The sequence below is a fragment of the Eleginops maclovinus genome, chromosome 7 (genome assembly GCF_036324505.1).
Source record: "Eleginops maclovinus isolate JMC-PN-2008 ecotype Puerto Natales chromosome 7, JC_Emac_rtc_rv5, whole genome shotgun sequence".
Taxonomy (NCBI): Eukaryota; Metazoa; Chordata; class Actinopteri; order Perciformes; family Eleginopidae; genus Eleginops; species Eleginops maclovinus.
This window is the reverse complement of record NC_086355.1, coordinates 3,888,545-3,913,886: the sequence shown is the minus strand read 5'-3', so window position 1 is coordinate 3,913,886 and position 25,342 is coordinate 3,888,545. Positions and strand designations below refer to the sequence as shown.

The 25,342-nt window shown below is 40.6% G+C and overlaps 1 protein-coding gene across 1 annotated transcript in view; it reads right to left on the bottom strand.

Moving 5' to 3' along the window:
* Window positions 1–25,342, bottom strand: part of LOC134867322 (diacylglycerol kinase beta) — a 103,499-nt gene that overhangs the window by 66,400 nt on the left and 11,757 nt on the right. Inside the window, exons 2-13 of the mRNA XM_063887802.1 lie at window positions 21,085–21,596; window positions 16,262–16,338; window positions 11,634–11,784; window positions 7,766–8,020; window positions 7,413–7,565; window positions 6,775–6,824; window positions 5,789–5,863; window positions 5,472–5,591; window positions 4,986–5,103; window positions 4,726–4,814; window positions 2,876–2,992; window positions 1,298–1,396 (exon numbers count right to left, since the gene is read on the bottom strand). Of these exons, the coding sequence (XP_063743872.1) occupies window positions 1,298–1,396; window positions 2,876–2,992; window positions 4,726–4,814; window positions 4,986–5,103; window positions 5,472–5,591; window positions 5,789–5,863; window positions 6,775–6,824; window positions 7,413–7,565; window positions 7,766–8,020; window positions 11,634–11,784; window positions 16,262–16,338; window positions 21,085–21,151 (1,371 nt within the window). The 5' untranslated portion in view covers window positions 21,152–21,596. The remainder of the gene's footprint in view (window positions 1–1,297; window positions 1,397–2,875; window positions 2,993–4,725; window positions 4,815–4,985; window positions 5,104–5,471; window positions 5,592–5,788; window positions 5,864–6,774; window positions 6,825–7,412; window positions 7,566–7,765; window positions 8,021–11,633; window positions 11,785–16,261; window positions 16,339–21,084; window positions 21,597–25,342) is intronic.

Below are 25,342 nucleotides of genomic sequence, written 5' to 3'. Positions count from 1 at the left end.
AAGTGAAAGTGGAGTGCTGTCCTTTTTGGATCAGATAGGCAACCATGGGCCAGAAGAACTTAATTAGGACTTCCACAAAACAGAAGCAGAAATCTGCACTCAGAAATAGAACCATTTTTAAACACGCATTGAATCAAAATGAGCTTATATATTCTGCAGTTGCATGGCTCCTTGTACTAATGTATGAACTGTCAGCTATGAATATGGATGATATGCATAGAGATGCACCTGCCAATGAGGGGTACTGTATGTGAGGATAATTGAGGAGTCAGTCCACTAACACACATATACAAGTGTGAAATTGAGGCAGGTGTTTGGAGGACATGACGGTCTGACATGAGATGTTGCAGGAAATCTGATGAAGGGCGGCGTGTCACTAACGCAGACATCTCATCAACGCGTGTATTCTATACTGCCGACACCGGTTAGCGGTTAAGAGCTAACCTAAACGTCTTACTGGACCATCTGTAGTCCCAACGGTATGTGTAGGAATGTATCTGGTGAAAGGTTTGTAAAAGTTGGACATTTTTATTATTACCAGACAACAGCAGCTCTGACTCAGAGTCCAGAAGATGAAAACATGAAGGTTCAAAAATGTTCAAGTTCCAACTTTTCAAAACAAATTTAGCTTAAAATGCTACTTCTGTAAATTGGCCAAAACACGAACATTGATGTTTGTTAAGAAATGATTTTTAAATAATGAATACATTTTATTTTATATATTTTGTGAGTGTATTTTATTTTGCCACTCTTAATTTCCCCTTTGTGTTTACAGAAATATATTTCTTCTAGGTTTTTAATCTTTTATTTGACATTTAACTTTAACCTACAAATATCTGTGTTTTATTAATCGTTTTACTGCACATGTACACATACTCAAACTGTTATGTAAAGGTGGAACATATACTTCTATTATTTGATTTATCTATTTCATTTCCCTGGATTAAATGAAGCATTCTTATTGTGAAAAATGCAGAGTTTATTGGGGGAATGTTGTAAATCGAATGATGTTGTTCTAAATATGTAATACACTCTACTCGATTGTTTAAATGACAGATGCAGAAGAAGACGTTATCACTTTTATATTATGTTTTCTGTCACTAAGGAACCTATTCACTTTTCTAAAGCAGCCCTCTACAGCACACCATCAATAACAAGCGTGCAGTCATGCTCACACGAGGCGTTGTTAAAGATGTAATAAAGACAGCTCTTCCTCCTCCATCTGCTGAATGCACACAGTCTGTAATGTACACATGTGCAGTCTGGTATGTGAACAGCTGAGAAAAAGGCTCCTCACCAGGACCACAGGGCAGATGTAGGAGGGCAGCAGTGTGTGGTCCCTCAGAGAACCTCCATCGCACTCCGGCTTCACGTTGGATGCACATTTATTATGGAGCTGAGGAGAGGGAGGGAGGGAGGGGGGGGAGAGAGAGAGAGAGGCAGAAACATAAGAAGTGTGGGCGGAAATCCATCTGTGACACTCAAACATTCCCAGTGTGAAACGCTTCACTTTTTAGCTTGTTTACCAGGACTGTTTACTGATCTTTTGACGGGCCAAACAATATAAATCAGAAAGTTATCCACTAGTGTTTCAACGTAGAGTAAATATGAGGCTGGAACGAAAACGACTGCGGTGTGGATTTAAGAGATCTGACACGAGCTAGTCTGTTTACATTTATCTCCAGGTCAGTGCTGACATCTAGTGGAGACGAAACGAGGTGCAGAGAGTCTGTTTTACAGACATTGTGGGGACATGCAGTTGTACTTTACAAAGCACATACATGGAAGGAAAAAAAAAGACTGATCCCTATAAAGTAAGTCTAAAGAAAATGAATGTTACGCTATCTACAGCTAAGGGAAGTTAAAATTCCAGTGTCAATAAAACATCAAGACAAAAAATGATGTTTTACCTCAAACAAAATACTACTTTTTCTATTCCGTCACATAAATCTGTAAATAACTGGAATACATACCATTTATTATCTGGCTGCTACCACACTACATTCTATATGTTTCACTTAATTAATGAATTTATTATTATTAATATTAATAATAATAATGAATTAATTATTATTATTATTAATAATAATAATAATAATAATAATAATAATGAATTTATTATTATTGTTAATAATAATAAATATACTATTATTATTATTATTATTATTAATAATAATAAATATACTATTATTATTATTATTATTAATAATTGTATATTTATTATTTATTATTATTAATAATAATAATAATAGTATATTTATTATTATTAACAATAATAATAATAATAGTATATTTATTATTATTAATAATAATAATAATAATAATTGTATATTTATTATCTTAATATGTGCATTGCTTTTATTTCATAATATTATATTTCTGCTGGAACAAAGCAAATGTCTCCTCTGTGGGATAAATAAAGGAATTCTGATACACGGCACTACGTATACATTTGCTCTAAACTATTACGAATTATTTTGAGACTTTAAATTAAGACTTCCCATCTCTCAGCATTTTCTAAGACTGAAAGATAGATTTGAGACATTATTATAGCAACAAGGGTTAATATGTTTAGATTACTGAATGTAATACCTTTTAAAATAGAAAATCTACCTGAACCGTGATCCCAAAATGTGTGTGTGAAAGTGGGAAAGACAGACTTTATAACTTCTATAACTCATTTAAATATGTCATGCACTTAAAGGAGGGCTGACTACAAAAACAATAATACTCTGCAGTGAATCTTTTGATGGAATAAAGTACCTACTACTTTTCTATTGGCCAATACAGGGTCTGATAAAAAGGCCTCAGCAGACGTGAGTGTATAGTGGTGAGATGTGTGAGTGTGTGCTCATGTGTGTGTGTGTGTACTCACGGTGATCTGACACCACACGCAGTGCAGGCCGGTCAGGCCCTGGTAACACTTGATGCTGCGGTGACAGCGGTCACACTTAGTGGGAGAGTTTCCCTCCATCCACACATGCTGCATCGCCTGCAGGCCGAGAGAGAGCACTGGGTTTCACCTTATTCAGCATTTAAAAAGCTCCATCTGGCTTTTCAATTAGTCACACATGCAAATATAATTCAGGGTTTATGTAACAAACAACATATTACAAACAAATTCAACTTTGAAGGTTAAAACTAGACTTCCAAAACACAAACAGAAGAGAAACAAAACATTCATGGAGCCCAAAAACAAAGACAGAAAAACAGGACATGTTTGTGAGTTGGCTGCACACAAACACAGGACTGTATTCTTGTTTAGCTTCAACAGAAGTCAAAACAAGCAGAGTAGAAATGAGCTGATACAGTTTGGTGTTGTGGGAACCCAGGCTTCAGGGCTGCAATCACCAGGAATTTTAGCTTTCAGATTGTATCAACAATGAATCCTCTGAAAATGTCAAAAAGTTGCTGAAAGAATACCCCAACAGTCTTAAATGGTCATATCTGAAAGTGTAAAATACAAAGAGAAATGCTTCAAATTTCACAATTTAAGGGACATAACTCTAGAGGTTTGGATCTTGGATGTCGTGCTTGTATTAACAGGAAATCTAGGAAGTAGATTCAATTCAATAAAAAGTCAATTGTTTAATTAATTATTAGACTAATACATCATAACACACTCATAACCAGAAGAGCAGCCAGGCGCAGATATCCACCAAGGCCTTATCCCCTGTGCAGTGCTAACACTAATACACAATCATTTGTGTATCCGCCCCGTGATTCAGATCCACTCCTAATCATTATGGGATCTTCTTTGACCTTTCCGCAGAGTCTCATAAGTCCTACTGACAAACAAACAAACAAAGGAGACTTTTCCTACAATGAATCCACCAAAAATAATGGGAAAGGTCCATCAAATAAAAATGAAAGTCACACAAAATGTTCACTTTCAGTAATTGTGCATTAGAGGATTTGACGAGTTTTATAAACAAACAAATATATAAACCTGACTGGAAGCTTTTCCTCAAATGAATCATCTATAAATGCCCCAAAAAGTAAAACAAATGTCTCATCTTGAAATGGCTTGTGTAGCCAAAACCATTTTTCATAGCAAACAATTTGCATAATTTGGGCAATATCAAAAGGCAAATGGTCAGTGTTTTTGTTTGCTATAAAACTTAAATGAGTATTGGAGGATTTGACCATGTATATAACCAAACTGAAACCTTCTCCGACAATAATTCTCCTAAAAAAGTGTTCCTAAAAAGAAACAGAAAGAATGTAACCTCCTGAAATGGAGAGAAAAGCATCGCATTCTCCTATTTTGGGGGACTATCAAAGGCAAATATTTGGAGTTTTTGTCAAACAACTTAAATAAGTATTGGAGGATTTACGATTTCTCATTACAACGAAAGTAACTGGCCTGCTGAAAAACAAACACACTGAAAACCTTTGCTCGTTGGGGAATGAAGAAAAAGCAACCTGCCCGACGACTGACCCAAGTTCATGTCCTACAGTAACTCAGAACTGCAGAAAGACACACAGTAATCATCATGTGACCCTGTGAGGCAGAGGAACTACTTTATGGAGCCTAATCACGTCAAAGCTGAAATACAGAGGATATTGGACGGATAAAAGACGGTGCATAAACAATCCCGTGATCCTCCCTGCCTGTAAACAGAGCGCTCAGTGTTCCTGTATCTTCCCCCTGCAGCATCAGGGCATGTTACTGTGTCATGTGCACAGTTAACCCTTTTTGTGTGCGTCTGTGCGTGTACTCACATTGGTGTGTCTGCGTGACTTGGCGTAGGTACTGATGCAGGGGGCGATGTCTTTGGACACACAGCGCTCGTGCACCGTGTACTTGCATACTGTGGATGAAAACAGAAAGAGACAGAGTTTGCGAAAGCCTGCATACTTTACATCATTACGACTCAAAAAGTGCTTATCTTTAACAGGAAATGCTACTTTAAACACACTAGACATACGAGTCCTGACAGACAAAGAGATGTAAACAGAGAGTGAACCAGACTGAGACTCACAGGAGCAGCAGAGGCCCTGTTTGCGGACCCCCAGCAGCATGGTGTGGCAGTAGTTACAGTAGGCCGGTTTGTTGAAGTGCTTCAGACGCCAAACATGCTGCCCGTCTTCCTGTACGTTCTGCGTGGAGACCACAACAGACTGGTAATGAGTCTATACGGGCCTTTCAGTGGTTTGAAAGTCGAGGATTGGATAACATAATATTACTGAGACAATGAAATGCACCTCAGCATAAGCAGTCAAATTTAAGTGCAACTGTGGTTAGGCTTGTGACTATTTTTCCCTGTGTCCCTGAAGGCATCACCAATTCACAATTTGCTATTAGTTTGATTTATTATACTAAACACTTCAATTAACCAGCTTCCATCGTGTCCTGTCCTGCTGTCATCAAGGTCTAGTAGTCTGGTTAGGACAATATGTATTTGATTTTATTATAAGTATGCTGTCATTATGCAACTGCTTAGCCACACACACAGACTAATACACACCGTTTCCATGCCCAGCAGCACCAGCAGAGGGATGGTGGTGAGGCCTCCTCTGATCCACTCCTCCAGAGTCACGGTCCCATCTCTGTCGTAGTCAATCTCCTCCATCATCTCCTTCAGTATCTACAGGAACACAGACAATAACACAAACAATACACACCGTTTGTCTTTGTACCTGAAATCCTTTTTCTTGGTGTCACTTGAGGTTTCAGCTGGTACAAAGTCTGAGTAAATCAGAACCAAACCTTCACAGAGAGGCTGTTTACATTTCCCTTCTTGTTTTAGCTTCAGACTTTATTCTCCTGAGTGTGTTTGCTCACCGGTCGCAGCTCCGTTGAATCCCACTCCAGATACTCTGCCACGTGCACCATCTGATTTATGATGCGATCCAGCTCCTACAAACAGAGACACAACACAAAAGACAAAGTAGCTTTACCTTCTCCTAAAATAATAAACTCTCATGCGATCAAATTTCGACTTTTAAAAATGTCCCACTATTTTCTCATTATTCTAACTCGTCTTCTTTTAAAGATTCACACTTTTTGTCTCCAAATTTCGACTTTTTGGGAATTTCCGATTCTTTCTTCAAAATCACCACTTTTTTCCTAAAAGACCTGAATTGTGTTCAATTTTCAGAAATGTTTTCTAAATGTCTGATAATTTTAAAAAATCATCACTTTTTCCTAAAAAATCTGCCTTTTTTTTCTAAATTTCTACTTTTAAAAATGTCCCATTTTTTTCCTCATTATCCTAACTCCTTATCATGTGGCCCTACTCATCTTCTTTTTAAAGAAAGAATCACATTTTTCGTCTCCCAATTGTTGTTCCTATTGTGTGACTCATTTCAATTTCTTCTGAGCTTCTAAAAACAATAACATTTTCAATTCAGCACTTTTCCTTGCAATGGTGTAGTTAAATGTAATATTTTGTATACGTTTACTATAGTATGTGAATTCTTCTTGCAACCCTGACTGTAAAATGTAGTTATTTAATATGCCAACACCTGTTTCTAGCATAAACTAATAAACAAATCTCACTTGAACGTCTTTTGAAATGTTAATGTATCAGCCAGACAAATCCGAGGAGTTTCAAAATGTTTGAATAACTCTGTGGTCCACTTCTTGCCATCTCCTAAAATCTGTTTACGCGATCGCTGCAGCTCATATTAAACATTGTCCCTGTGTTCAGGTGTCTATTCTTAGACCTGCAGTGTGCAAAGGGCAAATAGAGAGACCAAGAGGGGGAGGAGAGGGGGAGAGACAGAATAAAGAGAGGGTGAGAAACAAAACCAAGAAGAGGCACTCACCGAGCTGTCCAGCACCCCGTTGCCGTCTGTGTCGTACAGCCTGAACATGACTAGAGGGAGAGGAGAGAACAGATCTCATGATGATGCATAACTACCCGCTAACATTTGTTCCTCTCTCTGCCGATGGCTGCAGGGTAGAAGAAGAGCAGCTTCGTCAAGCATCGGCTGGTTAGCAGAGATTAGCCGGAGACCTAAAAGAGGCCCTATTTTCTCTTTCCTGTAGTGTGTAGGTTTTTGTACATGCCAATGGTCTGCAGATGCTAACATCCCTGTGTTCCCTACAGAGGGAGTTTCTCTCCTACACTGAAACGCCACCATTGGACTCCTTTGTTTACTTCTCAAACATAGTGACATCACTTTACCAATCAGAGCAGACTGGGCTCTGGTTTCAGACAGAGGGTGAAAAGAGGCAAGATGAGAAAAATAAAGAGCTTCTGAACATAAGAGAAGGGAAGGCTCTGAGTACTTGTTGTGTAACCACAGAATGTAAACCCCCTGGGGGAGGAGGGACAGATTTATTATTCCTGAGCACATTCACACATGACATACGACAGCTGCTTCCACTCGACCCCCCCCCCCCCAGAGGAGTCAACCCTACGCCTGTGTCCTCATCATCCTCCCCTATCCCTGTCACTCACACTCCAGCTTGTCCTCCGGCGTCCCTCTCTCCAGCAGCGACAGGTAGCAGACGATGTCCTTCAGGAATACCACCTGGGGCGACGGCGGGGGGGGTCCCTTCTGAGGCGACGGGCTCCTCCGCAGCGACAAATGCTTTTCAGAGCGACTCCTCTCTGTGGAGGTACAACACACGCTTTTAAAGCAGATATCACTCTTTTTTACCTCGGTGTTGTAGTACATATATATTTAGAACTTGGTTTTATCAAAGCTTAAAGACACAGGAGTAACCACACATACAACTTATACTCCTCAAATTCAAACGGATGCTTCAGTAGTCTGTCCCTGCTTGCAGAAACAGTGTAGCTGAGCTCACCTGGGGAGAGTTTGGGGGATGCTGGTGACCGGGCAGGACCTACGTTGGGGGTCAGGGCGTTGCTGCCGGCCTCTGAGGATTTAACCTGGGAGCAGGGGGACCGGTGGGGCCCCCCGGGTGTATGGGCCCCCTTCCCTGAGCGCTGCGAGGAGGAGCGAGATGAACAGGGGGAGGTGGAGCTCGCCGTGGTCATCACTGCAGAGTGCTCCGGGGTGTGCCGACCCATCGCTGACAGGATGCTCTTCCCATTTATCCCTGAGGTTGAAGAAGGTGCAGAAGAAGAAGAAGACAGAAAGAGAAAGTCAAGAAGAAGAAGTTAAACATAAATGTTATCCAACAGGACTTCATCATACAAGAAAAAGTAAAAAATCCTTTAATTTAGTGGCTAAATAATCAAAAACCCAACATGTTTGTGGAGCACGGGTCTTGCTTTCCCTATAGTGGGAATAGCCAATGGGAGGCAGTCACATGACCTACATAATAACATGACAGGTGAAGTAATAAACCCAAAATAACATTAGATAAGGCTACACTGAAAAAACAAACGTGTGTTGAATTAAAAACTATGTATAATTAACTGATTGCAGAAACTAAAATAATTTAGATCCAGATATATATTTTTTCTTAATTGATGAATTATTATTTAACTGTAAGGAGCAACACAAGTGGACACTGTAAAACCGTACGATACAAATACAAAACAACATCATAGGAGGTACAGGAAGCAGATATACAACACCGCGTTAAAACCAAATCCACAAAGCAAAGTCATCCACTGATCCACAGAATACTATAGAGTCACATCAGCACAACAAGAGCACAGAGAGGAGGGAGCGGGAGGATTTCAGTCCAATTTACGGTGAGGGTCCCCGGAGAAACGGGCTACCTGTAATGGGGGCACAAGCCACTTCAGTCTGAATAGAGATGCCTGCGTCAATGGAGCGGGCCTCTGCAGTCAGTCATTGTTAGCAGGGGGAAAAACAGCAGCAGCGAGAATGAGTGGAGGAAGAGGTATATATATATATATGCATAGCATCTGAGAAAAGGACCCCATGGGTTCAAAACAATAAGGCAATTATCAGCCGGTCAGGATTATATATATGCATGAGAATAACAGAGCATTTAACTATGCATCATAAAAGAGGCCTCTGATGTACGCAGGAGTGGAAAAATACATGTCACCATTACTTAATCAAATGCATGGTTGCAAGATAAACAACTTCTAATGCACTCGTTGAGTTCCACACATTATTTTAATGAGTTGTGTTGATATAATATAATATATACTGTGTTAAATGAATCAAAACAACACGTGAAATTAATGGATTTGGCCGGATAACTTCCCTTTTCTCCAACGGATTCAGGATTCGAAGTAAGCTATGTTTTTATTGTACATGAAATGTGGCTTTTGAATTTGCTTCATCGATAAAGTTGAATAACATGTTGATTATTAATCATCCAAATCTGAATCTGCAATGTGAAGTAAAGCACTCCAATGGAGAGGAGTAAAAAGAACAATATTTGTCCCTGAATTTGAAAGGAAAAGAAGTATAAAGTAGCAGGAAATAAATAATGCTTCACCAACTCTTTTGACCTTACCTCAAGTAAAGGTAAATGAGCTTAGTTATTGCTCACCACTAGCTATGTGTTAGCAAACAGAAAGCACTGTATTATATAAAGTCAAACATTCACTACAGATATTCAAGCAGCATGTCACATCTGTGTCTTTAGTCTGACGTAAGCCTCCTTTATCCCTGCAGACATTTACCACTGAAATCTAAGGACACTAAAGGGTTCATTCAGTACAGAAATGAGATCCATCTTCACTGATTCATGCCAATTTTAAAAAAACAAGATGTCCACCAGGTGTCAGTGCAAGCTCTCCATCAGCTGTAAGAAACAAACCTAAACACACACTGAAGCAGAACCAACCACTGATCTGAGTCATGCTTCATTTTTAAATGGTGACGATTTACTAACCATGTCTCTAAGAATTTATTTTGGCTTTCTAAGTAGCACTCATGATCTATTTTGGTCTACACACACTCGCAAAGCCTTGTTCACATAACTGCAATGTGTACTTTCTGTTGTGCTGCAGGATCAAGACGCATATCCCAGTCTGACCTGGGAATATATAGACATACACTATGTAAGGATATACTAGATTCTCCAGCTTTCTGCAACGATGTCGATTTGAGTTCGTATGAACCCTGAGTATATATTACCATGGAAGCAATTTGCAAACAGAAAAGACGATTCTTATTTGTTTACAAGGTTCCTACAAATCTTCTGTCATAGCATTTTTTCAACCTTCTTAATTGAATGAATTTATTCAGAGTATTTTCAGACTTTTTAAGGATCAACAGGGACCTGGTTAAGACTCTACTGACCTTATATTATATTCGTATAAACTGATAAAACAAATAGTCATTGTAATCATTATTCAGTTGACAGAAAACTAACCAGCAACTATTTAAGGATAAATCATTTCAGTACATTTTTGAGAAAATATTCCAAACACTTTGATTACAGCATTTGAGAATGTACTACTTTTAATTTGAATGTATGACGGCAAAGTGAATATACATTATATGGGCCAAAATGATAAAGGCACACATCCTTATTTGTTAACAAAACAATGATCCACTAATATTAAAAATAACGGTCACAGTTAAATCATTTTAGCCCACAAACCTTCCCCTAGTAACTGAAGCTTCTTTTTTAAAACCTCAAGGATGCAAAGAACGAGTCTTGAGGAATAAAACTGAACAGACACGTTTGTTTGTTTTAAAGAGAACTCCTCAGGGCACATTTTATCTTTGAAATACCCCCGGAAGAAACACATGTTCTGCATGTATTAGATTATTTATTAGAGAGCGCAAAGTAGAAAAAGGGCACATGAAGTGAAAGCTGTGTGACGTCACAAACCAACTGAGACTCTGAGCCAATGATGCTGCACCAAGTCTCTGACATTTGGCCTCCCTGCACTTGTTGCCTCTAACTTTTAGAACGACACAGAAATAGATTCACAGTTCAGCCGTCCATCTGTCCCCTCAGCTGCTCTCAGTGAGGAGCAGACAGCAGGCCCCGGGGCCCATGCAGCGCTCACATGGACGGATGGACAGAGGCGGACACAGTTTACACCTGCAGCAAGGTGCAAACGATCTACAGCACCTGAACGCCTCATGCACACAGTGATTGGTGAATATGTCTGTCTGTGTGTTTATCTGCAGGACCTTTGGTTGGTTAATAACCAAAAGGGTCAGTTGTAGACTCTGATATACTGGACACATTTGTTCAGCGTTTTTGGAAAGTTTCTGTTTTATTTTTGCCCCTTTTTTACTGATTCTGATTTGGAAAAGTAAGAAGAAAACGATAGAAAGAAAGAATTAGAGACTTCCAGCACCTAGATTTTGTGCATACTGCATTTAATTTGCATTTTTGAAACACCTCAAAACCTCTACGATGATAAACCACAGCTGCTTAAGGGTTTCCTGCTGTTTCTGTTTCAACATGAGATATCCTGGCTATGGTGTTTGAGATTTGCTTGTATACAATTTGCACATGACAAATACTTTGGTCAAAGAGCCCCCTTTCCATTACTTAACAAACTCTAAATCTTATATTCTGGTAAGATGATTTAAAGCTCCCTTGGGTCGGATTGTGTTCAATTTCCAGACCTTGTTTCAAAAGAGTTGTGGCAGATTTGGTTTATTTTAAACTGAATCTGCACGAATGAAATGAAAGTAGGGGTACACTGGATCATCGCTTTGTTGGATCATTCTCTGACGGATGCAAAGAGATGAATGCACTTACATAAAGAGTAATGGATTATAACTGTCAGTCACTGGTGGTAAAAGCAGCCTACCCAGTAAGCTGGTTCCCGCTCGAGAGTGATCGGGGGAGCCTCCTCCGGTCTTGCTCTTGAAGGAGGTGAAGAGGTGCTGACACAGCTCCTCTGGGATATCGATCTCCAGGTATGTGGCCATGAAGAGCTGGAAACCCTCATAATCAATGGGCTGCACGGGGAAGCAAAGAGCGTATGCGTTAACACAACACCTGAGGACAATGAATGAAGTTCACACCCACCATGGACGGAAACAAGAGAAAGATGAGGGAAGCGATGGACCTCCATTCGATGGTCTGCCCTGAAATGAAGGTCTGCAGCCTGGATTGTGATTGACATGCCGGGTTCTTCTTACAAGTACAATAAAAGGTGAATGACGATATGGTTGGAAGCTATTAATGAGATTTTAGGCTAGCACAATTTTAAAGTAGGTCTGGGTGATAAAGCTGAAAAACCAAGACTATAAATGAAGATGTATTTTATTTTAAAGTCGAAATTAGCATGCTAACTGATTAGCTTAGCCCTCGTTGTTGCGGTTGATGACTGAACCGCAACTTATACTTTAAGTGCAGACAATAGTTCCAGTATTTTTTTGTTTTTCTGCCACTTTGGATTAGTGAAATTAACAAACTATCGTAGCATAAATGGAGGGTAAAGAGGGCAAACATAGAAGGCTACCGTTAGCTTTGGGCTGGCGTAAAAAGGGAAATTTTGTTATTGCTCTTAAATGACGAGTAAACCCCAAAATATAACTGTTGTATCGCCCAGGTCTACTGTAAAGCTGTTACTATCCACCACAGATTGTTTTCTTTATGGTTAGTGACAGCAGACTGGAGACGAGGGAAGCTGCGTCCAGTTAAACCTTTGACAGCCTGATGGAGAAGAAAGCAACATGTCATTTTAACACTCTTCAGATCCTTCCTCCTGCCAAACGCCCATCTTCCACTGCCATGTGGCGGGAGCACAGTGGCACTCAACTCAACCCAACGCCCCCATGACCTCTGACCTCTCCCCCCTCTGACGGGGTACGGACCATCTGCAGCGGGAAGGCGGCGTTATGTTATGTTAGTGGACAGAATGTGCATGCAGTCTGCGGACACAGACACCACACAGCATGCAGAGCCCGCCGGGCCGAGGCTTACTTGGTTGAGAACGTCTTGCTTCTGTTTAAGAGTTGGGAGAATGAAGAAGAGGAGGAGGAGGGGAGGAAGCAGTGAGGAAGGGGGAAGAAGAGAAGGTTAGCTGCCGTGTGGAGGGGGGTGGTCAGGGTGCAAAGTGGTGGAAGAAGTGCTCAGATGTTAAGAGTAGGATTTCTTAAAAGGTTAGTTAAAGTCCTGCATTCAAAAGCTACTTAAAGTACCAAAATTTAAAAGTAATTTCTGAATGTCATTTCATTTTCATCTCTGGGTACAGGAAGTTAATATTTTAGTAGATTAATCTGCTTATTAGTTCAACTCGGTGCCATCAATGTTTGCCAAGTGGTCGTGAATATCTTCCGGATCTGCACAAACTTTGAAAAATAATGAGGGTTTAACGAAGTTCAGCTCTACATCAAATCAGAGCGATCATTGTTTATCAAGTTCAGTCCAAGTATGTGGTCAGGAATTCCTCTCTGGTTTAAAAAAGACCTGAAAAATAAATGCAAGTAATCTAAGAAAACATAATGAGGTTTTAATACGAGCCATTTTCCTCCCAGAGTAAATTTAGTTCACACCTTAATAGGAAAGCTGGTTACTTTAGCACGTCTACTGGTAATATGCTCCTCACGTGCTGTAGCTTGATCACAGAGGCACACTGTACTGTGATGCAGGCATCTTCATATCTCTTCTCCTTATTTGGCCAAACAAACCACGAGGATTTAGCAATATGTGCATCACGGCGGGTTCAGATAAGTACGCTCACATGCCAGAGAGAGTACACACAGTCTGTTTACTCCAGTTTCTGTATGACATCACGAAACATTGATGTATGAGCGTTTAATGAAATATGCTTTTGTGGAAATTCTCGTCCCGCTGGAGAACACCTTTAGCCCCGAGTCTTATTTACCTCGACACGATGCTCCCTGTGGGCGGGCTGCCTGTCTGTAAACATCTCCCGAGGGCCGCCGTGACACATTTACACGGTTCATTTATTCTCTGTTTAGCGCTGTCAAGAGGATTGATAGACTTTCTTCTTAGCATAAAAAGAGAAAGGACTACTACTACTGTCGAGGTCTCGGATTGGCATCTACGATTTAGTCTTTTGCTTTATACTATTGATTTCTTACCTTGTTTTGGAAGTCATTAAAATGATGTTGCATATTGAAATATTCAATGCGAGGTGTGTACACCCTCCCTCACTTGGTAAAATAGTATTTAAGAAAATTAAATCTGTGGTAAATTGAATTCACCGGGCTTGAAGACATGAAGAAAAAGGGGATGAACACCTGTGTTGAAAAGGTCATTTAAGGCTTAATATTTCAGAGATCATTTAGAGATTTTAATAGTGCTGGTTTCATTTTAGATTTATTCAACACTTTAACCTGCTGTAAAAAGACACTGTTCAGCAAAGTTAATAGTGAATAAACTAACGTATATCATAATGTCCTTCTGCAACAAACGAGTCAGAAAGAAGACCTCGTAAAATAAAGAGAGGGTCTTTATACTTAGTAATAATGAACTGCTTGTGCTGCAAAGAGCATTTGTATAATTACAAGTACTGTTTTTATCTGCATTAGTTATTTTTAAGAAGCAAAGACAGATTAATTCCCTTCTTTTGACAACCAGGACAGATTGCAATAACAGCAATTTCCGCAGCTTGCTTGGAAGTTTCTCTTTCTGTCATTTGTTCTGTTTGAATGTTGTCGACACATAGAAAGTTTCTCCACTAAAATAACCTTTATGGTACATCAACAAACAGAGCAACCCTTTTAACACGCTTTCAATCTGCTTTAAATTGGCAGTTTTTTCTTTATGCGACAATCATGTAGGACGTATTTATGTTACATAATTAATTGTAGCCTCCTGCAAAACCAGTTAAGTTAGATAATTGAATCATGTCTGTTGGAGCCTTTAAAGGGAAACCCTGTGGGCGTAATGTGTCTCTCAGTCACTCATCAATCAGTGGAAATGATGCCGTCGCTTTTAGTTTTCTAATCTGTTCAATGGCGAAAAAACAACATCACTGACAGCACAAAAGTGTCAATCATTGTTCTTTTCTAATTAATCAGTTTTATAAAGTCCTTCAGGCGAAGCAGAGCGACACTTAGGCTAAAAATACACTCCATTAAAGCCCAAAGAGAGGTCATAGTTTTTATTCTGTCGCCAGCTGGCTGAGTAGATTCCACTACAGCTGGCGTAAAAGGACTGAGTCATTAGACACACAGACACACAGACACAGACACACACACACACACACGGCAGAGGCCCGCAGAGGCCCACAGTGGCGCCAGGTGATGGTGTGGTCCTCACATGAACATTAAATCTGATTTATATGGCGCCCAAAGTCCAGCCGGGCTGCTAGTCATGTGATCACAAAAACAGCAGAAGCTCACAGACGAGTGGAGGTGGTGATAAAGAGGGAGAGAGGAAGGAAGAAATGGGAAAAATACCTTAGGGACATGTTGGAATGGAAGAAGATAGGAGGAAATGAGGTATGACATAACTGTCACTATCTTTAAAGAGGCCCTTTTAATGCTTGTTGTGGTTTTCTCTTTCCTGAAGTGTGTTCTGTAGGTTTGTGTGCATGTAAATGGTCTGCAAAGGCTAAAATCCCTTTGTTCCCTCCATTGGAATCCTTTGTTCACTTCCGGCACATAATGACATGACTATGAAAAACCACGTGCTTCTATTGGCTAGCGCTCCAACACATTGTACGTGATAGGACAAGGGGCGGGACATCTCTAAGCTGTCGACCAATCACAACATATTATCCATTATCTACAGTAGACGCCGGCATTCGACACGTCTCCAGTTCTGAGAAAGGGGCACCAGCGAAGAAGCAAAGTAACGTTCTGCTGTGGGGGGACGCAGCAGCATGATTTATTTGAGACTCCTGAAAAAAGGAATCAATATCAGTTTAAGGGAATACTATATTTAGAACATGTTCACCACTTCACCTTAGTGTCAGACAGCCGTTTGAACAGGGACTAAAGCCTTTATCTGTGCTCTCTGCAAAGCCATTAGTCAACAGTGTTTCTTCACTCTGACATTCCCATAAATGTTTCTAGCTGTCTGACAGAAATACCTGCACACTTTAAGATGAAAGAGACCAAAACTAAGAAAGAGAACGAGTTAGCTAAGTTAATAAATCTTCACACAACATATAGTTTAAGTATTTCAGACAGGTTTGAATTGTGACACGCAATAAAAGAAGTAAATATTAAATGGCATTTCTTCTTCTATTTCTGCACAGCAAGTAAAGCAGAAAGTAGTAAGAGTGTAATGTAAAGAGACAAGAAGAGAGATGAGAGTAAAAACTGAATAAAGCCCAAAGTTTGGACCCGAAATTCAATCTACAGTCAGAAGCCTTTTTCTAAAAATGGGACGAATACCTTAGCTTTTCTTTCTGAGATAACTCTGAAAACAAGCGTCACACCGTGTGTTTGTGTGCGCAGAATATCAAGTGAAGATAAAGTGGATGAAGGATAATGGAGAAGGTAATAAACACACCTGCTCTGGATTGTATTTGGACAGAACTCCTTCCCCGTGAAACTCCTCCAGCACATCCTTCAGCTTCTTACTCGAGTCTGAGGAGGAGAAGAAAAGCAGAATTGTGTCGTTACATTTTGAGCATTTCGTTTAATACACTTCTGAACACCATGCGACTACACAGCAGAGCATTTTCAACTGCCTGTGTAATCACATCTCTAAGAGGAAATGCTCCTTTGGATAAGGCGCTTTGCTGAAAACTGAATTAATATGCAGCATTTCATTATAAAATGTCCTGATAAATATTCATCTGCACCAGAAACTGCAGCATCAGAGGGGCTGAGTCACCCCGGCAGTGGAAAGTAAAAGGGGACACGGTGTCTTTCTCACTTTTAGGTGCAATTCCCAATCCACACACACACTGACACACACACATACGTCACAGAGCCACCCCTGATTCAGAACTCTAACTGACCTCCTCCTACGATCATCTGTTGAACAATTTCTGGGGACAAATGTCCTCCTGTGCATGGACGAACACCCCCCCCCATCCCCCACCCACCCACCCACATTATGCACGCTCAAATCTTCAACGATCATATAATCTCTCATAATCAACTGGACGACACTTCATTATTCTTAGTGCTCAGCAGATTTGCAGCCGGTAATGCCTTCCTATTTTTTGTCCTGCATCAGATATGCAGAGAGACAGAGGGGAGGACAGGTAAGATGAGAGACATGTGGTCACAGAACATAAGCCGCTGCCGGGGGGGGTTATTGATCGGCGAGGATGAAGAGATCCAAACTCCATCAAATGCATTCCCCTTTCCTGTGGTGCGTTATATAGGTTTTAGTGTATGTTAATGGTCTGCAAAGGCTAAAATCCCAAAGTTCCCTCCTAGCGCTCCAGCACATTGTACGTGACAGACTAAGGGGCGGGACATCTCTAAGCGTTGGACCAATCACAACAGAGCCGGCCAGCTAACCAATCAGAGCAGACTGGGCTCTGGTTTCAGACAGAGGGTGAAAAGAGGTGCTGCAGCACAGGCAGTATGAGAAACATAAAGAGCTTTTTGAACATTAAAGCATGGAGACATGTCCCAGGAGAGACACAGAATACAGATGTTATTTGAATTATGTCGTCTTTGAACTACATTTTTAGAAATGACAGAAAAATGGTGTATTTTTCACAGTTAGATATTTTATGAATGAAATTTTCACATTCAAATACAGATTATTTGGTATGGAAAATAATTGCTGCTTTTCAGGAAAGTCTTGCTTTCAAAATGACAGCTTCAGCCAGTCTGAGAAACTGAGGTTTTTAGTTCATTTAAAGGCTGAAACATTATGTCCACTTCCAATGAACCCTGTAGATCTTTCTTTAAATCAATTATTTAATCCATTCAATTTCAAAAACTAGCGTAAATTGTATTGTCAATCATATGTCCCCAAAGTCACAGCAATTGATTGGTCTATAACCAGTTTTATTATAAAACTAAAGAAGCTAATCCTTGCAAAGCTGGAACCGTTTGGCGTCTCTGCCGGATCAATAACTTCAATGAAAAAGCAATTATCTAAACTAATGCTGATTAATTTCTGTTGTTTGACTAATAAATAGATCAACAGACTGCTTCAGCTCTAACTGATTGTGTTACAGCTGCAACTAATCCTCATTTTCATTACTAACTAATAACAGGATGAATCACTTTGTTTATAAAATGTGGAGAAAAGTGTGTTCCGTCCAAAACACAGAAATATGAAGTGACAACACAAACAAAACCATCACATCCTGACAATAGAAAAACAGTAAAGAGGTTATCGATTACTAAAATGATTTCTGAAGGATTGATGAACTAAGGGTTTCCGTTTTATTTGATTACACGGCTTATTAATGACCCTGGCTCTTTAGCACGATCGTGTTTCTCCCTCACATACGTCTGTCTGCAGCTGAAACCCAGGCAGTGTCCTTCGTTAAGTCCTTGATTGATCTGCTGCTGATACACTGGGCTTCCTGTCCCTCCTCGCCATCAGTTAAAATCAGACCTTCCCCGCCTGCAGGGGCCTTCCCAGTGTGCCCATCTATCACATTTCCATTATAGTCTCCACTGCAACTGGCTCATAAACCAAAACTCTGCTCCACCACGGAGACAGCAGCAAGAAGGAGGGGAGGATTAGGACTAGATTACTTCAGCGTCCGCTTCCACAAGGGCTTAAAGGAGAAGCAGTTCAAGGCACATTTCATCCTCATTTGCATTCAGTTTCACATGCAAACTTTACAGATCCTCAACACTCACTAATGTGATTTCTAATGTCCCCTAAACTTTGCATTCCTCTGCTAAATGTATGCACTTCACAAAAGATTCAAGTGTACCCTGTGCAAGATACAGTAAATAAGGTGCATCACAAACAGCCAATCAGTGTCTAATATGCAAATCCAAAAGGTTTCGACAGCAGACAGAGTGTGCAGGTTTTAAATAATAACAGAAAAATCCCACCAACGCTTTGTCAGCCACTGGCAGATTTAAGACCTCAAGCTACCACACATAAACACAGGAAAGATGCTGCACAACACTCCACCTGAGTCAAACGTGTGAGGCTAAATCTCAGCCGATACAAAATAAACAAAGGCTGAATATCAACGTGCCGCTCTGCCATGATGAAGAGAAGGGGCAAGAAAATTCCAGCTCCTACCTGAAGATTCAGGGTTCCCAAGAGCAGGCTGAACGGCTGTAAGCAGTCATTCCTGCCTACGTCCATTGAGCTTCTCACACTAAATGTCTGTGTATGGTGTATGAGTGATAATATGTCATTTCATGTAAACAATGTCTGTTTACGTACATGTATGTGGAAGTGGAGTCGGGAACAAATTTCCTTACAGTGCAATAAAGTACACTGCCCGGCCAAAAGCCTGTGGGGGGGGGGGGGGGGCAGTGCTATGATCTGGGGTTGCTGCAGTTGGTCTGGTCTAGGTTCAGCAATGTGCCCAAAGAATGAGGTCAGCTGACTACCTGAATATACTGAAGGACCAGGTTATTCCATCAGTGGATTTTTTTTCCCCTGATGGCACGGGCATGTTCCAAGATGACAATGCCAGCATCCATCGGGCTCAGATTGTGAAAGAGTGGTTCAGGGAGCACGAGACATTATTTACACACATGGATTGGCCCCCACAGAGTCCAGACCTGAACCCGATTGAGAGTCTTTGGGATGTGCGGGAGAAGACTTTGCGCAGTGGTCTGAATCTCCCGTCATCAATACAAGATCTTGGTGAAAAATGAATGCAAGACAGAAATAAATGTTGTGACGTTGCAGAAGCTCGTGGAAACGATGCCACAGAGAATGCGTGCCGTAATCAAAGCTAAAGGCGGCCCAACGGATACTAGAGAGTGTGACCTTTTTTTGGGCCGGGCAGTGTGTATCGTAAGGATATTGTAGCTCCAGTCACTTTTCAGAAACCCATGACAAAAAATGGGGCAGAATATTCAGTTTTACAATCACTGTAACGATGTAAAAAAATGGTGGCTAATTGTGCGTCCTGGGGTGGAAACAAAATAAATAACCTTCCTTTAAGCTAGAAGAAGTTAAGCTCCATGAACAACATCATTCGCCTACCTGCATAAAAGTGACATACAATATAGATTCTTTCATTAGCGAGCCCACACACACTGTCCAATCAATCACAGCCTGACCCGTCTCACCTCGCACAGGTCTATAAAACTGTGATTTATGCATGATTGTCTAATTACTCTGCAGAATAGGTCGCGTGACAGACTCCATTCATCTCCATGAAACCGATGACAGATGCTCTTTTGACTACCAAATATTAGAGAGGGTAGGAAACCACACCGCTCATCCTGCAGGCTAATGAGTGTCATTGTGGGGAAAAAAACACGCAACACCAAACATGCGACAGACGTCCTGCTGCAATGTTGTTTAATGTGTGAACTTACAATGCAAACTACTGTCGCTCATGGAGTAAATTACAGAGCTGGAAATTGCTTATTTCCTTTAAATAAGTCCTTTTGATATCATGAAAACAACACGGAGAATCTGAAATAATTAGATAGTGAGATTAAATACACTAAAAACAACCAGTTAAAGAAAAGTGAGAACATTTGTAATAGTGTTTATTTTATTGACTTAGAGGTAAAGGAACACTCTTCGTTCTCAAAATAGATTTTAAAAATGTTGTTGTTTTCTACCAGCCAAACATTTATCAAAAGAAGAAACGCGCTGCAGTTTAAAACACGATGCAAATGTTAAAACACATGTTCCAAAACTCATGCAAATAAGAAAACATCTTTACCAACTTGATGAAATATCCACTGCGCTTGCTACTAGGTAGTTTATAACTAAAAAACAAACAACCATAAATGCACACGGCTGGCCACCACACACACACTTAGCCTGAATAGCCTGAAATCCAAAAGCAGGAGGATTTATTTGTTCAAAAGATATATACGTAATAAATAACATATATATATAAATGTATCCTGTAATACTTTGTTGATGTTATTAGTGACATGTGTGGCATCCAGATCTGCAAACCTACTTAAAGAACTATGATGAATTTGAGTTGCATAAAGCATCCGGCGGGCTAACACACACACACACACACACACACACACACACACACACACACACACACACACACACACACACACACACACACACACACACACACACACACACACACACACACACACACACACACACACACACACACACACACACACACACACACACACACACACACACACACACACACACACACACACACACACACACACACACACACACACACACACACACACACATCCTCGTGTGTGTGTGTCTATACTCACACTCGCTGTATTTCTGCAGCTGGGTGAACTCGGCCGGGCTCAGACACACCCAGCTCCCGTCCCCCATCCTGCCTGCAGCCCGAGGCTCTGTGTCCGGGAGTGTGTCGGTCCAAAAGCGCCGCTCAGAGGATCGACGGTTATCCCTCGGTCAGGTTGTGTAACGAGGCTGAGGCGAAAAGATTTTGGGATGTCATCTCCGCCTCTTCACAAAAAACACCTTGCAAGCCCACAGGTTGAGAGTTCAAATGACCCCAGGCCACATGAGCCGTGAAGGAGGTGGAAAAAGGATGATAATGTTCAATCAAACTGGGTTTTCAAGTGTTTATCTGGAGTCAGAAGTTGTCCTGATTATTGCTGAGCTGCTCCAAATATTTAGATTGGCACGTTGGATGCCAAAAAAAACAAATGGATGTATGGCGATTGTCTGTCACAGAACATAAATATTCCTCATGATTTGGAGATGGGACCAAGTGTTTTTCAGCAGGTTTGCAACAAAAAACACCTTCCCTGACCTGCAGGAAGAGGGAGAAAACAAGACCATAAATAACGCTTTCAGGAGTGTATATTTTATAAAATGCATGAGAAGCTTTAGGCATAAACATCTCTGTAACATCTCAAAGTCATTGTAGAGAAAGCGGAGGATGGAGGCAGAGAGGTGACAGTTAAGTATGAACAGAGATTTACAGCAGAGAGGGAGCAGGAAACAGCGAGCTGAAGGAAAGGCAATTACTGCGCTGGAGTTATAGGTTTCAATCTGCACTTGATTTATACAGTAATTGTTTCTTTGTCAAAATCAAAGGAAGTAGAAATGATAGTGATGTGTTTACAGCACAGAGGGAACGCTGCCTCACTTTCATTCAAACACTTCACTCATTGTTTTTAATAGAGGATTGATTAGAGCCGCTCTTATTAGATACTGCAAGTTAGTTTTATGCTAACCTCTTACCTTAACAGTTTATTTGTTATTATCTTGAATGTAGACACAATTGGATTGAATTGATTTGTGGCGGGAAATCATTTGAATTACGTTTGGGAGAAAATAAAAGTACATTTTATTTTACCGGGGCTTTTACCAAGGCTCAGGCGCTTTATAAAAGATAAAAAATAAATGTAAAAGTCAAAATAGAATTGAGCTCCCACAACCTCATTTAACGCTAGCGCACAACATTAATCACATATTTAAAAAATAAATAAAATCATTTAAATACATTTAAAAAATAACCACCACATCTCAAAAAGAATAAAAAAGCAGAAGAGCAAATGTGGAATAAATTGATCCAATGCAACATTTCTGAAAAGATGAAAAGAAGAAGTGCTGTTCATTTTTGTAGAGCACTTTGAATTTGTTGAAAGGTGCTATATGAATAAACTCGCCTGGCCTTGATATTTGTTGTGTTATTTATTGAGAGATTTTATTTCCAAGGATGCAATTTGGCAGAGTGGACAAATAAACCGAAACCATGCATCGCTAGAGAGCTCTAACAATTAAGAAGTACATGTATGTTGTTGTTGTTGTTGACTCTTTTTAGGTTTGAGTTGATGGAATATTGTAACTTGAATGTTATTTAAGTTTTACTCCCAAAATGCTGAGGTGGTTTAAACTGGAATTCAGTCCTTGTCCTCAAACCGTGACACAAAATATTCTTACCACCTCTAAATTTATGCATTTTCTGATCTCATTAAGTCCAATTCAATGTTTTTCAAATCAAATAACACAAAAACTAAATGTAATGCACCTAAGATCCCGTTCACACGTATACAATGCCATATATGTCACAGCAGTCGGTCTTCATCATCACCGATATATCTGAAGCATCAGTGAGAGTGCTGCGCTGCTGACTCAGCTCCTGGATCACTCTAATTAAACACAGCCGTCGTTAATGTTATAAAATGAATCTGTGTGCTTCTTATTAATCCAGTTGTTGTCGAGACTGACCAGCTGACATTCCTACAGAGCCTAATGCAATAAAGTCACCTGAGAAACAAACTGGCCTCTGTTGTAAACGTTTCATTTGGGATCTCGGCTTCAGTCGGGATCTTAAGCCGAAGCGTTTTGTGTGCGTTGGATCTGATGTTCTGACTGATGCCAGAGTACACACAGTTCCCAGGGAGAAAAGATAAAAGCATGGCTGACTTACTCAAATTCACCAAGGGAATACAAAAAGAGTATTTTTAGGAATGGTTCTCCACTGCACAAGGAAGAGAAAACGGTTTTTGATTTAGCATAAAAACATCACATCATGATACTAGCCACCGCATATAGGGACTCATTATATCTGACAAGAAGATGTAAAATATTTGGGGAAATTGAGACGAATCCACCAGCGAATACAAAAATATGGCTTACTTGAAGCTAAAGGATTACTACTTAAAAATACAATCACAAACTGCACCTGACAGGATCCCTTTAAGCAGTTTATTTTTAAACACCCGTCCCTGTCTCAGAGTGTTTGTGTACGTGAGAACAGATCTGCATAATTTGACTGCGGTCGCACAACCATTTGCATAGAAGAGACACAGAATGTAGAATGTGTTTGTATAGACCTGCACACCAGTGATCGGATGAACTCGATAAACTCATTTCTACTGAACACCGTCTCTGAGTGGTTCGGCTAAGCCCTCTCACACTGTGCTATAACCATTAACTGTCCTACTGTGGTGCACCGTTACCTTTTCTCCTTTTACACCTGTCTGTAAAAGCAAACACATGTTCTTACTTTGTTTACATCCTTCCCATGTCCTTATCTCTCTCACACACACACACACACACACCTCATTTTTTTCAATAGCATAGATAAGCAAATATAGGTCATACTATACGCCATCAATTTCCATACTGTTGTAAACCATTACATCCATAATCACTCTCAGTTCTCTCCTATTTTACTACGAGCTGAACTTTAAAAGTCAACACGTATTCTTAACGTCCTTCCTCTCTCTTCTAGTCAGCTGATCCATTCACTCCTTGACCACACACACACACACTCTTTCCTAGTGTTCAAGTTACAACCATAATGTCCCTATGATTTTCCTCTTTATACCTCACGAACCAGGCGTTAAATATGTATGAACATCTTACTTTTCCTTACCTCCTTCCCCTCTCTCCTGATCAGCTTCCCTCCTCGCTGCTGGAGAACACACACTCACTTGTATCTGTAGATAAACACATGTGTGCTGTAGCTACAATAAACCATCAACTTTCAGACTGTGGTTTACCATTACAACTCTATCTCCCTCATGTTTCCACGAGTAGGCCTTACATGATAAACCAGATTTTAAAAAGGCAATACATTCTCTTACTTTCCCGCCTCACACCCTTCAGCTCTGTCTGTATCACTCCTGGTGTTATCTTCACATCATCTCTGTTTATCAGCTGCTCTCCTCTGTTTTGGACACACACACACACACACACACACACACACACACACACACACACACACACACACACACACACACACACACACACACACACACACACACACACACACACACACACACACACACACACACACACACACACACACACACACACACACACACACACACACACACACACACACACACACACACACACACACACACACACACACACACACACACACACACACACACACACACACACACACACACACACACACACACACACACACACACACACACACACACACACACACACACACACACACACACACACACACACACACACACACACTTTCCCTCAGTTTTCTTCAACACATAAAGAAATGTTTGCTGTTCTTTAACCATCAACTCTCCAACCATTCACTTCATTCTCATAACAGTCTTTAAAAGTGGTCTTACATTCCCTCAGCGGCTCTCCTCTCTGCCGGTCTACATGTTGGACAGCTGATTGGAGGATAAAGGGGTGCGGGGATCTGCATGTATTTGCTGTGAGAGGAGCACGTGCCTCCCCTGCGGCGGGGCCTCCCCTCGCAGCCGAGAGGGAATCTGTTTTGCTCACGAGGTTGCTCCGGCAACAATGACGTCACCGGAGAGCGCCACAAAGAGGAGCACGGTGACAGGAGATCGCCACGGTTACTGCGAGCACATGGAACTACAGGACATGCATGGACTGAGCCTGAAGCAACAACAACAACGACGACAGATACAACGCATCAAGATATAAAGATTAGAACAAACAGTACAACTATTAAATAAATCAAAATGTCAAATGAAAAATGTAATCACAGTCAAATTTATGAGAAGGAATCATTGCTGAAATATCCATTTTTATGCAACA